The sequence below is a fragment of the Sabethes cyaneus genome, chromosome 2 (genome assembly GCF_943734655.1).
Source record: "Sabethes cyaneus chromosome 2, idSabCyanKW18_F2, whole genome shotgun sequence".
Lineage (NCBI taxonomy): Eukaryota > Metazoa > Arthropoda > Insecta > Diptera > Culicidae > Sabethes > Sabethes cyaneus.
In genome coordinates this window covers 129,169,842-129,187,246 of record NC_071354.1, presented here as the reverse complement: position 1 = coordinate 129,187,246, position 17,405 = coordinate 129,169,842, and the positions used below count along the sequence as shown (strand labels likewise).

General features: G+C 38.2%; 1 protein-coding gene across 2 annotated transcripts in view; it reads right to left on the bottom strand.

Annotated features, from left to right (window-relative positions):
- The window catches only part of LOC128737045 (apolipoprotein D-like), a 131,173-nt gene that overhangs the window by 106,154 nt on the left and 7,614 nt on the right, over positions 1 to 17,405 (bottom strand). For both annotated transcript variants that reach the window (XM_053831591.1, XM_053831592.1), the window contains 3 exons: positions 1,290 to 1,438; positions 1,159 to 1,231; positions 971 to 1,100 (listed from right to left, as the gene is read on the bottom strand). In XM_053831591.1, the coding sequence (XP_053687566.1) occupies positions 971 to 1,100; positions 1,159 to 1,231; positions 1,290 to 1,438 (352 nt within the window). The remainder of the gene's footprint in view (positions 1 to 970; positions 1,101 to 1,158; positions 1,232 to 1,289; positions 1,439 to 17,405) is intronic.

Here is a 17,405-nt window from a genome sequence, read left to right as displayed (position 1 = left end):
ACATGATTCGCTCTACCAATCTGTCAAGTCCATAATATCTGAAGAACAACACGGCTTCATGAAAAACCGTTCGACCACTACAAACTTGCTAAGCTATGTATTGACTATTGTGGATAAAATCGAAAAACGACAACAAATCGACGTTGTGTATATTGGTTTTGCCAAGGCGTATGACAAAGTTCCACACACTCTGGCGGTTGAGAAGTTTAGGCGAATGGGACTACCTGAGTGGCTGATAGAATGGATTCTGTCGTATCTGACGGGGCGTAGCTCAAATTTTGAGCCCAGAACATGCTGTCGCTGACGTTCACTGCAGCTCGATATAGAGATGTCGGTGGGATGGTGGACGCTATAAATTGTGTTCGTAATATGCGAACAATCTTTTTGACAACTCTGCATGCATCAAAACTGGGCACTCTTCTCCTGTACGGCAGTGTTGCTCTTTCTTTTGTTTACGCAAAAGAAGGAGAGCAATAGTTTTGTTTACATTTCCTACATTTCGCCCGTTTTTGCTCTCCTTCTTTGGCGTAAACGAAAGAAAGAGCACGGTAGTGTTGCAAGAGAAAAGTGCCAGATTTGATGTATGCAGAGTTGTCAAAAAGATTGTTCGCATATTACGAACACAATTTACAGCGTCCACCATTATAGCGCGTAAAAAGCTGGATACAATTCCAATGCAAAACTGACACGCATACGAGTAGATGTGAGCTTTCTATTACGATCTTGTGTTATCTGGGGTGCGATTACAGCGTAGCACGTGCGACGTAGTTGTGACACGCAGACCAAGAATTAAACCGAATGTCGCACGTCGATTATTACGGTTTTCTACTGCAACAGCAATACCTGTTAGTCTGATCTCTGTGCTTCAACTGAATCGGAAATGGACATTTAAAATTTAAATTTTCTAAAGTGTGTAGAACGCCTCATAAGGCCTAATCAATGACAATTGATGCTGATGGATTTTTCTTACCTGCATGAACTGCAACAAAGCTGGAGCAAGACCAAAGAATAGCAAAATCATTATAATTAGTATAGAGGACTTGATACTTTCCTGAACCAGGTAAAAATCTGGCTATTGCACTTGGAAGTCTTGTTTGAAGCTGCAAATATATCAACAATAAATATGTATCGATTGACCATCACAGTAATATTTCTAACCTGCACTAACATGATAGAAGATTTTTCATTTTCCGTAATTGCATTGCCTATGCTTACTGATGGATTTCCTGTCCTTGAATAATTAACATTAATTACAAAATCATAAATAAGATTTATATATGACTACGTACCACCGGTTTATTGTTTTAATAGATATTTCCAACTGCGGGCGGCCTTCGTTGTCATGTAAAGTTGTATTTTCGAAAGCAAGTGTGGTGCAACCGGATGCAATTTCTGGTAGGTAAAAGGATCTTTCTACCTCGTACCATCTACCGAGAAACTGAAATAGTTTTGGAGAAAACAGTCATAGTCAGATGAAAATTAGCAAGAAATTCTGGTAAAATTCGATGTTTTAAGGACAATGTTTTTGATCTGCCCTCAAAAGTGTCACAGACAGTTTCGTTGGTCAGGATTCACTTTGATATATCGTGGCAGAGGTGGGCATTATACCGCTAATTCGATAACGGCTAAAGGAGCCGTTTAAACATTACGTAACCAAAAACTCAATTTTCATAAGCCCCCACAGTAGAATCAATATATATAGAATGCCAGTGTCGCTGTTTTACTACAGGACTCATTGTGGTAAACATGATGCTAACAATCTGTATCAAGTCTGTGAATGGGGAGCTTCATTGTCAAAGTTGCTCATTGTTATTTATCTGTTCTTTATCTGTGCGCTGGTTGGTGCTGTCATCAGTGCGCTCATCGCTGTTTTCATGCCAGTGAAATGTTTTTAAACGTTCTTTTTCTTTTCGTCCGGATGAATTAAATCCCACAACTGCGCCCTATTACACCGATTTTTTCAGAAATTTGCAGCAAACGAAGTTTCAAATCACATTACTCAACAGCCATATTTGAAATTTTAAACTGGTTGCCAAAGTTTGACAATGAGATTCCCCTTTTGATGAATCTCAGGCACACACACATATGCATATATAATGTAAATACATTATCTGAACATGTGTGATGTTTGCCACGCGCACTGCAGCGACACTGGCATTCTATATATATTGATTATACTGCCCCCACCCCCTTGTAACAATTGTTTCTTACACCTTCACCCATAACCGTAACTTTTACAGCTGTATTTAGGTATATCCTCGATCGCTCTGCCGAAGACTGCGAAACATTTTGTAACTTTGTATGTATTTTCTTAACAGTTTATTTTTTCGATATTTTTATTTATGAAGTTACGCGTAACATTATCGCTCAAAGCCCCCACCCTCAAAAAATTGCGTAACAATTTGTAACAGAAATTCAACATACCCCCACTAGGGCTGAAAACCCTGAAAACATTTGACAGAAAACAATGAGTTTGAAAAAAGGAAAATATCAGTTCATTATATTCCCTCTATTCGCTATGACGGCACCGCGTTTGACAGTTCGTGTGCGTGAAGTTGAAACGTAAACAAACGTAAAAAAGTTTACCTGTTTTAAAATAAGATTTTGTGTAATTTTTAGTATTTTGTTGGACAAATGGTAAGCATTAATTCAAAGCTTCATTATTTGTGAGTCTCTTTTAGTGAAAAAAACGGGTTTTGTTTAAATAACAAGTGGATTTTTTCATCGATATTCGAAGTATTTTAGCAAGCTGCTAAAAAAACAACAAACTTCTACTACAAAAAAATATAGTAAAAAATGAAATTCTTCTGCTCAGGTTATTTTTTGTGGACTGTAGAATGTTTAATTAAGCCAAAAACGTGATACGCCTAATGAAATAATTTTAAGAACTAGTTTTAATTTGCTTCCGAATATTGCATATTGCAGGCTTTTTCGATGGATGCTAGTGAAGAAATAGTCATAAAAATATAACTGGCAGACATTGTCGGATATGCTGCAGGAGGAACCAGGCTCATAACTGAGGGTGAGCGAGTTTACCAGGCCAACCACCTGCTGCTGGTAGGAGTGGAAACAGTTATTGACGACGGATTTGACCTGTTTGCATCCTGTCTTAAATCGTCATCTCCTAATTCAGAGCCTAAATGTTTAGCTTTAGTGAGTAATTTTGGTTAAAAACCAAAAGATTTTTAAAAAAATGAGCATATGCCAGGTTGTTTCTTTTCTATTGTTGTTGAATAAAAAAAAATATTTTAAACAGTTTTGTTTTATTAATAGAACTTTAAGCTCCTTCCTCAAAATCGTTCATTTGCTAGAATAGGTTTTGAAACATTAGTAATTCCACATGCGATAAGTACAATGTCGTCGAGAACAGGAAGTAAATTCGCATCTATTTTGTCATTGAGAATGCTAAATTGCCTTACTCTTTGAATCGCGCGCTCCACGTGCACTCGCGCAGCAGCAATTGATACATTTTCTGCAGCGTCAATCTGGCTTAGCTGAACTACAGGTGCTCTAAGAAATGGCGGCCTAACCAATTTGACTCCCCTTTTCTGGCATTCTTCATCTATTAAGAAGCCTTTGTCAGTCATGATCGCTTCTCCTATTTTAACTTTATCCAGCAAATTTTCCTGTACCACAATTTGTTTATCAGAGCATCTCCCGCCATATCCATGACTGACGAAGGAAACGGTTCCTCCAGGGGTTACAGCTAAAAGATATTTGATTGTTTCTTTTCCTTTGTAGTGAGAGTAGGCATTGATACGGCAATGCAAGCAAGCAGGTTTCTTAATTGCGATTTCCGTGCAATCTAAAACTGCTACTACGTCCTCGTACTTCGGTCGGAAATAGTGTGGCATGTTTTTTTTTTAATTTGTGTTTGGGAAGGCCAATACACAAGTACTTTACAAACTGATCTGATCCAAGGAAGCGTCCCAAAGAAAGTTTGCGACACGGTTTGATAATGTAAATTGAAAAGCGATCCCATACATACGAATGACAAATTAGTTTTTAACTTTAAGAAAACAATTACAATACGTTCTCGTAAGGTAACTGTGGAGTAACTGCTTTTCTTGTAAGAAGAAAATGACCGGATGGATTCTTCGATTGTGTCCAACATTTTAATGGAATTCAAGCCTGTCCAGGAATTTAATTCGGCATCCGTTTTGAATACAATTGCCATGCTTCTTCGACGTCCTTGTAATAGTTTATCCATTTCCATGGTGTCAACCTGTATTGCAGCGTCTGCTGTAATTTGTTCCTTAATCGTCGAAAGCAAATTGGCATTCTCGTCGACATCCATCGTACAATCGTTATAACTTGGTATAATTTTTACCTGTTCGCGTTTTGCAATTCTAGCAGCTCGTTCGCCAGACAGCTTTTGCCGCGCGGCGCTTCGAGGTGACAGCGGCAAATTTATGTCTGGAACGGCAGAGCTTCTCAATAACATTCTCCCAGACGAACGATGTGTGGCTAAAAAGGAACTACATTGTAAAAAATAAAAGCACTTTAGTTAATTGAATAATTACATGGGCTTATGAAGTTCGAAATGCTGAAATGTATACTGCAAACTCTGGCTGTCCATGTTGGCTCGTATTTCAGTTTCAGCAGCTGAATCCATATTTTCCATCGTTTGTCGTCTTTTTTGGGAAAACTGTGAAAAGATACTGCTTGGCCATATCGCGATTTGCAACTTGGCACAGAACACACAGTCCTATTTAGTTTGAACGATTTGTTTGGTAGATCGTTTTTCATTAAATCTGGATTAGAAATGGCATCCATTTTCTCTGGGAAGGTGAAATTTTGTGCGGCTGGTTCCTGTTGTATAAAGATAAAAACAAACATTAGTGCAGTTGTGATATAAGATACAACCACTATTTTTATAATGCGGGTAAGACTTGCTGATTTTTTTTAAATTTTCGCTGCATTTTATTTATCAAAGTTTACCTACCTCTTGTGTATCCATTGTATACAAGACTTTTCAATGCGCCAGAAACTATTATTTAAAAATGTTGAAAACTATGTGTATGAAAAAAAAAAAAAATGATGGCGGTTATCCGTTTTTCGACTTATATTTCACGGTATAGTGACTCGAACTATTTAAAACAAGCTCACAAATATTGCACGTTCAAAGCACCGTTTGTTTACATTTCACTTCACGCAAACTCGAAACTTATGTAGATGTCTCCACTGCGGCGCCGTCATCGCGAATTGTAACACCAACATCAAATCATAGCACTCGGAGATATTTGATACCTACATATCCCGAGCATCCCGAGGGGATACGCTGTGCTATCCCTCGCTATGTATTTGACAGAGGATAACATCGCGCTTCCAAAACTGTCAACGCTTCCAAAAGTGTCAAATTTCACTGGCAGTAACTAGAGTGACTATATACAGAGTGGCGACAATGTCAAAATTGGAATGATAATTATCTGTCAGTGTCATTCCAATCGAGCAGACAACCTATCCAACGCGTATGCAGGAAAGAGAAAGAAAAACCTAGGATAAGCCGCATTGCATACATTTGGGATGACTTGGCGCCACTCTGTATATAGTCACTCTAGCAGTAACATAGCGAGAAAAAAAAAGAAAAAAGCAAAACATCGAGTTTCATTGTTTGATGTTGTACTCGCTGCTCTCGTTAATGGAGCATTCCCTTGACATATCCAAAGGCTTATTTTGAATTTGCGCGCGTTTTACTTTCCCTACGCAGTCTAGTGAGCTACTTTCAGTTATCAAAAAAATCAGTATTGAACAAATGCAACAAATGAAATGATTTTTTCAGTAACGCCTCTAGAACACAGGCAGCAAATATATTATATTAACAATATGGTTCACTTCGCAAAATCCCATATATATCTGAAAAGACGCAAAAGTAACACCTTCTTGTGGACAAAAAGGTGACTAAAAGCTTTTTGTAATAAAAATTTTTAAGCGTGCAACCAATACATAAGCGTACCGACAGAGTGCAAGCGACATGCGACGCGACGCGACGTTTCTTGCTGTAGTTATACGCGCAGCCCTTTTTCGCCCGAAACAGTACTGTGTATTTAGCAACATGAGAGCGAAGTCGTGTTGCGTCGCTGTCGCGTTTACTCTGTACGGGGCCTAAGAAACGGTGCGGTAGACAGAATGTGCTATTTCTAACGCTATATGACGTCATACTTGTAGATTGTACTTAAATATAAAAATTAATTGTGTTACTATCCATACCATGCTGGTTCCTTTGTTTACATAACGAATGACAGAATCCAGCAAAGATTCAGGTGTTTAAACGGCATGTTTGTTGTTTAAATAGCAGCATAACTGAATTAGAAAAGCCGTTATACCTGTAAAACGGGCAACACACACGGTATATTCGATATAAATGAAAAAGAAAAAAATCAGAGGGGTTGTGTACAAGACACGACCGCATATATAGGTGACGCAGGACTACGTAAGTCTCTTTGTAGTGATAGTAGCATGTATCCATGCTTGTAATCATTCGTTTCTTCATGTATACATGCTATATGCAACATATATACATGCTACATGCGTTGTATGTAACATTTATCAAAGTAGTAACATTGCATACGTTCAATCCTCAAAAGATTTCAGAGTTATTTCAATGTGCATTTGGAAACAATTTAACAAAATCAAGAACACAAACTATTGCTTGTAGCTATCTACTAGGTAGCAGACCTTACAGAAATTAAAGATTGTTTTTATTACCCATGGTTAGCCACGTTGAAGGGATTTTACCAATTCAATCCTATTTTATCAACAGCACATCTTTTCACTACACTTCTAATGAAATGGCAAGCATGCGTATTCATATAGAGTCATATTATAACCGAACACTACAGCTGTAGCACATTTTTCCAACACAGATATCAAACTCGCCTAGGTCGTCTCGCAGTAAAGAATTTGCGATCTGTTGGAACAACGAACTTTTGTCGTTTTTTCTGGCACACTTCCCTAACACAGACATCAAATTGGACTAGGTTTAATCGCGTTCGTAAGAAATCTGTTGGCACGAGGGGGTTTTGTCACTCTTTCTGGCGTACTTCCCAAGCAAGGACATCAAAATGGTCTAGGTTTAATCGCGGTGTTAAGAAATCTTGTTGAAATGAGGAAACTTTGTCACTTGTTTTGGCTTACTTCCCAAGCACAGATATCAAATTGATATAGGTTTAGATCATCCTAAAGAATCTTCCAACCAATCATGAAGCGAGAATTCTGGTAAAACATAGGTTCATCATTTTCAATTTATCAATAGTTCAACATCAAGAATCCATGCTTTTCTTCATTTGGGGCAATTCTTAGAAGATTTTACGATCGATTGGTGTAAGAATATTGAAAATCGATCGGAAAACCGCTGAGCTATTAGCGCTCAAAACCTTTCATTTTTCGTGACGCTCGCATTTTTCGATTTTTTGGAATGACACCCTATCTCAAAACTTGCCGTAAGACGTAGTCCTACGTCAATAGTCCAAAATGTAAACAAAGGCGCCACGCCGGTTTTTGTCAATTGACGGCATGATTTGGTCTATTTCATGAATGCAAAAGCGATAGAGCTTCTTAATCGTGAATTGAAGATAGAACCAACAAAACGGCGAATGTCGCAAGCGCGAACAAACCGAGCGAGAGCTGATTTTCTTAAGCTGGTCGCTCTCCCGTTTTGTTTACATTTCCGGCTTTCGCCCTTTTGTTACTTCTATCTAGAATTGGCTAAACTCTGTACTGAAAGTTGAGTTGTTTCCGATAGACGTGTCGAATTTACGGTGTACATTGGTAACCTTTTATGCCGCTATGGCGCTAGTAGTTGTGTCTTCAGGATTGTAGAAGAGTGAACTATATTGTTAATATAATATATTTGATGTTACTGTATCGTCACATGAAGACTTTTTCAAATTTGACGAGTGAAAGTAATAAAAATATTGCGATTATTGTACCTTGCAGCAATTTTACGAGTCCTACGCAAATCCGTCTCTTAATAATAACGATCCTGTACTTACTAAATACACTGAAACTATGCTTGTCAAGCAAGAAGGAGTGCAGTGGGGAGGGAATAACGAAAAACTGATGGTTCAAATTGCTAAATTGCAAACATGTGTGGTAAACGCAGAAAATAACCACGCTGATAATTTTCGCGTGGGACTCTAAATAGGTGGAAACTCCGCAATATTATCTAAAATTTTTCTTTCGTAGGTTAAGTTGTGCGCCTACAGTATAATCAGTATATATAGAATGCCAGTGTCGCTGGTGTTTCATGGATATTTTGGTGGCAAACATGTTGCTGGTTCGCCCAATAGAAAATTTTCCTGCCGACGAAATACCTTAAAACGACCAAATCGGGTGATTTATCCTACGTGATTTACGAAAAAGCAGAAAGATTTTTTATTGGGTTGCCTTTTTAGTTTGACAATCAGATTCCCGTTTCGAATCGATCACTCACACATATGCGCATACAATGTAAATACATAATTTTCAAATGTGTGATGTTTACCACGAGCACTGCAGCGACACTGGCATTCTATATATATTGATTCTACTGCGCCTACCCGCTTACGAAAAAGTCGGATGCCTGGCAGAAATCGAACAGAACCAATATGGCGCCGGCTGAATTTGACATTCAGAACCAGTTTATCTTCTTCGTTTTTCGCTCTACTCTCTTTATGTCAAAACAAGTTACAAGAGATGACACGCGCTGCTCGTTGCAGTTTCCGATTCTAGGTAAGGAAATTACAAATTCATATCTGGAAACTTCAGTTTTTGTTCGTATAGCCACACTAAACAAATCAAACAATCTGCATCTATAACTAATCACAAAAATGTTTGTTTTGTTTAGTGTGATACATTTATTGCTGATTGCAAGAAAAAAATTACATTCGAGAGTGCGCAATCGCTCCTAAAACTGCTATTTTAGCTTAAATCGTGTCAGTGTCTTCGGCGCACTTCTTGCTTGGAATATAACGAAAAAGTTTGCCGAAGATACTGTAGCGATTCAATCTAAAATAGCACTTTAAAAAGCGATTGCACACTTTTGAAAGCAAAATTTTTCATGCAATCAGCAATATAACCAGACCTTTTTTTCAGAAAATTGTTTCCAGTACCGGTGTTCTTTTGTGCGCCATTTATGTGCTTTATGTGAGCTAGAAAAATAAATATAAATTTGGTTTAACGTAATTTGTATGATGACATTCTATCTTTAATAATGAAAAATAATACAAAAAAGGAAAATCAGCCGAACCGGTTTCTACACCGGTTCTGTTCGATATGACTGGCAGAAATCGAACAGAACTCGGGCAGAAAAATCAAAACAAAACCGTTAAGCGCAATTTCTGCCCGAAACGGTTATTGCATTTCTGCTAGTTTTCACGGGTGACGGCGGTCAGAAATCCGGCAGAATGTCTGGCAGAAAAAGTTTTTCGCTGCCAGATTTTTGTTCGATTTCTGCCGGGCGCGCCTAAGCGGGTAATAGTTGCGCGCAGCTCTGTTCTGGTTGCTCGCAGTCAAAGTATCTCTTTTACACTCACACGAAATCTCGTAAGAAACTGTCAACGCAAGAGCGATGAGAAAAGCAACAATATTTCTCTCTCGCTCATCAGCTGAATGCTACTGTGTTACCTGACTCACTGCGAAATGCGTTTTATTCGCGGTATCGTGTTGGTTCGAAAGGTTTCGAAAAATATCGCCCTTGTATCGAAAATATCGTTTATTTTGATCACTAAAAATAACGTACTTAAACGTTATATTTCATGTGCCAGTAGTACGCAATAATTGTATTGTGAAACTGAATTATTATTTATGCAACTTTTTACAAATTAAATGCAATAACAAAAGCACAACTTATAAAAAATCGTTTGTTATCGATATTAACTGCATATGCGTTATAAACGAATAAAGCGTATGGTTACGTTTTATTTCAATAATACGCATATTCGCAGTGAGTCAGGTAAAACAGTAGGGTAGCTTGCTTCGTGTTTGTCCGTTCAAACATGGACCAATTTTTTACAAACGCAATCAGCATTTAAATTTTATCATTTTCGGTTAACGTAAGACATTGTAACTGTGTTGTTTGTAAGTCTGTACGTAATAGAACAAAACAAATGTTATCTAAGCAAAGAATAAGAGCATAAACATAGAAAACTTACACGTGCTTACACTGTCAATAATACATGATTTACCTTTGCGCACAACTATATAAAGCTGAAAAACGAAATATTTTCTCGGGAAGCACAATAGCATATTTTAAATTTAAAAATTTTTTTTGGGATTAGACGATAGCTGAAAAGTAAACCACTGTTCTTTTCAGCTCACCTCAGACAACACAGTGAATAGATAAACTATGGTCATCGGACGATACAGGTTTCATATGGTAGCTGTCAAAAGCTCGGTCAAAATGAAGAGCTCTATCAGAAAGATAGAAGAGAGGGAGAGAATTTCTGACATCATTTCAAGCAATCAGCTTGGTTGATATCTGTCAAACAGCAAATCATTCTATTTTTGATTTTTTTTAATTTTTTCATTAAATATTGACTTAGTTGAAATAAAACAAAAACTGTCAGATTCAGAAAACGACGGGCTATCAAAAAACGTGAAAAAATCCACTTTTTTGGGGAAATTAAAATACTCAATTGTTGCTTGGGATACACATACATACGTACATACATACACGCATACATGTTTATATACATACATACTTCACACATACATCACACATACCTTGAATATAGTCAACTTTTGATGGATATATTTTGATTTTATGCGTTTTAACGCTTTACCGGTTTGGTCTCCATACTGTATCACGCATATTACTAAAATTGAAAGCGTTCAACGTGCATTCATCCGGTTTGCACTGCGCCGCTTGCCATGGCAGAACCCGATACGGCTGCCGTCTTATGAAAATCGCTGTCAGTTAATAAGACTTAGTACGCTAGCCGAAAAAAGAGTGGTATCGCGCAGACTGTTTATATTCGACCTACTAAAAGGGACAGTGGATTGCAGTTACCTCCTGGAGCAGCTAAACGTTCATGCACCTTGTCGGAATTTGCGAAATTATACGTTGCTTTGGACTCCAACGCACCGAACATTGTATGGTCAGAATAACCCGTTGCACGCTTGTTGTAGGCTTTTTAACGAAGTATCTCATGTATTTGACTTCAATATCAGTAAAAGTAGGTTTAGAAGGGAAATTGTTAATCTAAATTGATAGTACATAGTAATACTAGTCTGTACAGAATTGAAGACTGTGAACAACAATAAACATAAACTATAAGGTACTTAGTCTTATTTAAAGTTTGTATAACTTTTGAATCAATCGACCGATTTTCAATAACTCAGTTTCGTTTGATAGATCTCACCAGTAGTTTTCAAATAATAATAAACTGAGGGCTGTTTCTCATTGAATAAATGGTTGTATACTGAAGTCACTTTTTACGCGACTATTTTTACGCGGTTTTCGGAATTTACGCGGTTTTTTTACCCGGTTTTCAGAATTTACGCGGATGTGGTCGAAACGTCAATTTTTTCGCGTAGTGTTGAAATCCACAGTTTTTTTTACGCGAAATTTTGGTTTTTCTTACGCGAATTTTGAAATTTACGAGGGTTTGGTTTACGCGGGACGTATCCTTCGCGTAAAAAGCGACTTGAGTGTATATTATAAAAATATGTTTTAAATACATTTTTTCCCTAACAAAACTACTCTACTGTTTTACCTGACTCACTGCGAATATGCGTGTTATTGAAATAAAACGTCACCATGCGTTTTATTCGTTTATAACGCATATGCAGCTAATATCGATAACAACCGATTTTTTATAAGTTGTGCTTTTGTTATTGCATTTAACTTGTAAAAAGTTGCATAAATAACAATTCAGTTTCACAATACAATTATTGCGTACTACTAGCACTTGCAATATAACGTTTAAGTACGTTATTTTTAGTGATCAAAATCAACGATATTTTCGATACAAGGGCGATATTTTTCGAAACCTTTCGAACCAACACGATACCGCGAATACAACGCTATGCGCAGTGAGTCAGGTAACACAGTAGTGTGGCGATGCATGCCATTAGTCTTCAACATCGAATAGACTGGGAGAATGCAAAAATGCTAAAAACCTGAATTAATCCACCTAGCGGTGTGACCTAGCCTTTCTACTGCCACAATAATTATTATTTAATTTTTTAGGAACATCTATAATTAACTTGACTATATTTTTAAATATCCGTTATTTGCCAGTAAAATTCACAACGTAAAAAAGAAAGCAAAGCCTAGGTGCTACATTCCGTTGTTGAAACTTGACCTTCTGCTTTTATACGACAGACTTCGCAGCCAGCTGTTAGAGTACAGGACAATTGCAGGGCCAGTTGCTACGATCCTATTGACTCTAACAGCCTTGCCCAGCCAAGATTCGAAAAATACGATGACTGGCTTATTAGGCCAGCGTCATACCTCGAAGCCAACTGGGAGGCAAAACTAGGATTGGGCAAAATTCCCGAAAGTATCGATAATTGAATATCAATATCAAACTCGTCGCTTTATCGATACTGTCGATATACCGTTAAGGCTACTATTTAAGGCGGCATTCTGGGATTAGTAAATGCTACACAAAAAAAAAATGGATTCATAAAAATCTATACCTATAAAGAAGGATTTCTGTCTGTCTGTCTGTCTGTCTGTCTGTCCGTATGTTCCTTATAGAATCGAAAACTACTGATCCAATCGGCATGAAAATATGCATGTAGAGGTTTTTTGGGGCCAGGAAAGGTTTTAGTGATGGTTAGAAACCCCTCCCCCCACTAAGAGGGGGGGCTCCCATACAAATGAAACACAAATTTCTGCATAACTCGACAACTAATCAAGCAAATAGATCAAAATTTGGCATGTGGGTGTTTTCGGTAACAAGAATTTATTCTATGGCATATTGAGACCCCCCCTCTTTATAAGGGAAATTATAACTCCTCTCCTCTTTAAAAGGGGGGGCTTCCATACAAATTTCCTCATAACTCGAGAACTAATCAAGCAAATGGAACCAAATTTGGCATGTGGGTGTTTTTGGAGACAAAAATTTTTTCTATGATGAATTGGGACCCATCCCCGTTTTAGGAGGGGGGGATCCTATACACATGAAATACAAATTTCCTCATAACTGAAGAACTAATCAAGCAAATGGAACAAAATTTGGCATGTGAAAGTTTTCTAGGGCATGAATATTTTCTATGGTGAATTAGAACCCCTCCCCACTTTAAGAGGGGGGGGGGCTCCTATACAAATGAAATACAAATTTCCTCATAACTCGAGAACTAATCAAGCAAATGGAACCAAATTTGACACGTGGGTGTTTTTGGAGACAAAAATTTTTTCTATGATGAACTGGGACCCCTCCTCACTTTAGGAGGGGGGGCTCCTATACAAATGAAATATAAATTTCCTCATAACTCGAGAGCTAATCAAGCAAATGAAACCAAATTTGGCATGGGAAAGTTTTCGAGGGCAAGAATATTTTCTATGTTGAATTAGGACCCCTCCCAACTTTAAGAGGGGGGGCTCTTATACAAACGAAATACAAATTTCCTCATAACTCGAGAACTAATCAAGCAAATGGAACCAAATTTGGCATGTGGGAGATTTTGGAGTCTTGAATTTATTTTACGATAGTTAGAGACCTCTCACCCCTGTGGTAGGGGGATATGGACTCTCATACAAATAAAACAGAAATTTTTGCGACTCAAAAACTAATCGAACTCGAGAAATTCGAGACTCTTCCATAAAACATTAGTCAATACAAGACCACAAAAACTATCTATAGTAACATTAGATCATTCAGGAAGAGACGGTCGCGAGTGTTGCCGGTGACCCGCCGTCGGAAGCGCCGCCCAATGGGGGGCTTGCAAAACTCGAGATTGTGACAAAGATCATCCGAGATTCATGATTTATGTACAACACAGGTTAATTTGTGGCAATACGAAGTTTGTCGGGTCAGCTAGTTAATCAATAAAAATCATGAGCAAAGAGTGAAGAGTGTCTCCAGAACACGCACGCAACACATCACTCGCTCCAGTGCAGCTCTATTTCGGATACGTCGCTTTGTACGGAAAACCGCACCCCCTACCACAGCTGTTCGCGCACGACTGAATCGTATGCTGCCCTAGAGTCCACAAAAATATGAGTTGTACTCCCGACACACCTGAATGACATGCCAAAGATTAAAAATTTGATCCGTAGTGGCACGGGCCTCCATAAAGCCCACCTGGTACTACCCTACGAACTCTCCTGCCACCGGTGATAGACGTCGCAATAAAATCTGTTGGTGGCTTTGACAAGCGTTATGCTGCGGTAATTACAGCAATCTATCCGATCGCCCTTTCTGTAGATGGGACAAACCACACCCTCAATCCACTCGTCCGGCAGCCCTCTTTCAAACCCCTGAAACCATCCAGTGATGTGTCGTTGCAGGCGGTTCTAGGCCATTCCTGCAGAGTTCCGCCGGCAATTGCTCCTTTCCGGCTCTAGCTCTGCTCGATCTCTGTCCCACCTCTGCCACTTTCACCGCTATTATGGTGCGTAAAAAGCTGGAAAGTCTTTGTTAATGCCGTCAACTCCCAATACTACTCTTTGTGCTCTCTGGTCAGTTCTGAATTGCAGAAAATCGCATATCGTTTGCACTTAAGGTCCAGACACAATGCATACGGATTTTACTACGTTGCGGACAGAAAACCTATGAAAAAACTGTCAAATTTCCGCAACGTAGTAAAATGCAATGTGTCTGGGCCTTTACTGTTCAATAAGTGTTAAACATGTAAGTGACATTGTTCAAGGTTTTGCATAAGAGTCAATTCCAATAAAGTAAATTTGAGAATTAAGCTTAGTAGCTACCTGAAAAGAAAACAACGCGAGAAAAAATTCTTAAAATATTGCTTTCTTGAGCATTTCCTGACCTAGTTTTAGCCTATATTTTTTTTCAGCTGCATATCCCGCTTTATCAAGTATCGGGATGAAATTATCGATTTAGCATTATATCGACGTCGTAAGTATCGATGAAATGTATCGAAATATCGGCCTTCGAGTATCGATATCGCGGGCATCGATACGGTATCACTAGAGTGACTATATACAGAGTGGCGACAATGTCAAAATAAGGTTTTGCACGGGCGAGCATAACCTCGCTTTTTTGACGTCTATCAGTGGTTTGTTTACATCGACTTAGAATGCGGGTTAAAAAATGATTAAAGTGAATATTGTTAAAGGCGTCTGCGGCAGGGCAGAAAAGCACAAAAACTGCCATTCCGAGTAGTTTAGAGGGCGACATTGCTGGACAATATGCTTTTAAAACGTTTAACTGTAGTTTATGCATATTGTGTTTGCCTAACAAATAGTAAACAAACCACGAGTGGATGTCAAATGGATGAATTGCGTTCATTCGTGACGTCACCTTGCAAAACCTTATTGGAATGATAATTATCTGTCAGTGTCATTCCAATCGAGCAGACAACCTAGAGTGACTATATACAGAGTGGCGCCAAGTCATCCCAAATGTATATGCAATGCGGGTTTTCCAAGGTTTTTCTTTCTCTTTCCTGCATACGCGTTTGATAGGTCGTCTGCTCGATTGGAATGACACTGACAGATAATTATCATTCCAATTTTGACGTTGTCGCCACTCTGTATATAGTCACTCTAAGACAACCTATCCAACGCGTATGCAGGAAAGAGAAAGAAAAACCTAGGATAAACCGCATTGCATACATTTGGGATGACTTGTCGCCACTCTGTATATAGTCACTCTAGGTATCACCTAATCCTATAGGCAAAACGTATTGCGTACAATAATTTTTTTTCTCTTTATTTTCGAGATTTTCAGCCGTGGGCTGGTTCATCTCGTTACAATAATTATATTTTCTTTCCTGGGGTGCGTAAATACAAGTAAGCGTCATTTAAGTTACTTGATGTACACCTTATTTAGTTTTATAATATTTATTGTCCGTTTCTTTGGTAACAAAACGCGCTGCTCACTTTTTTGATAGCTTGAAATCGTCGCAGAAAGAATCTGCTTGGCTGTATGTAGAGTGACTATATACAGAGTGGCGACAAGTCACCCCAAATGTATGCAATGCGGGTTTTCCAAGGTTTTTCTTTCTCTTTCCTGCATACGCGTTGGATAGGTCGTCTGCTCGATTGGAATGACACTGACAGATAATTATCATTCCAATTTTGACATTGTCGCCACTCTGTATATAGTCACTCTAGCTGTATGTAAGTTATTAGTATATATAGAGTGACTATATACAGAGTGGCGACAAGTCATCCCAAATGTATGCAATGCGGTTTTTCCAAGGTTTTTCTTTCTCTTTCCTGCATACGCGTTGGATAGGTCGTCTGCTCGATTGGAATGACACTGACAGATAATTATCATTCCAATTTTGACATTGTCGCCACTCTGTATACAGTCACTCTAAGTATATATTATGCTTGTCTAGCACGTAAGCCATTGGCCTTGCCAGCGTTGAAAGAGATTTCGAAGGCTGCTCGCACTTACAGGAAATCTCGTGCCGAACTGTCAACGCGTGAGTGTTGACAAAAGCAAAAATACTTTCTTTTCTTTTTTTCTCACGCAAAACCCTGAACAATATCAGCAACGCTGGCAAGGCCAATTGATTTACTTGACAAAATAAACGATATTTGCCCCCGCGACGATTCCGGCAATGGTTTCGCCCGCGACGGTTATAATTCATCGCGTACGAAAGGGTGGGAAATTGATAATACTTGATTTATAGAAACATAATGTAAACACAAAAGATAATTTTTGCAGACTTGAATGAATATATTGCGGTTATTTACATAAATTTTCATCCTGTTGCGGCGGTAACCCGCATCGTCAATCACCGCAACGAGAACAAGGAAAGGTGGCCAAATATTTTTTGGTTTATATGTGCAATTGTTACTGATGCTTTAGCAACTAAAACTACATAAAAAAAATGTCTTTTAGCATCTTACATTCAAAAATATGTATTATATAAATTCATTGAATATCATAAGTATAAAAATATGTGTAAATATAGTAACAAAATTTAAGAAGTATGGAATGGGGTTGCAAATATCTAAACAATAGAAATTAATCTATTTGTATGGCAGCTCTGGACAAAAGCACATCCTTCAATATTTGGCGAGGTCAGCATTGGGCGATAATGTATCGATATAACTGGTACCGATATTCGTGGACGAAATCTCGATAGTTTTTTTTCGAAATAGTTAATTGCGGCATGCATATAACAGCTTTGTAAATGTTAACACGTTATAAAACAAGTCAAACGGAGTGTTATAAAACAAATGTAAAATGCAGATCGTCACGTGATGCGAGCATTTTTGCTGATTATGCTCTCAGCTGAGTATACGTATCGATATGTGAAAAATATCGATATTC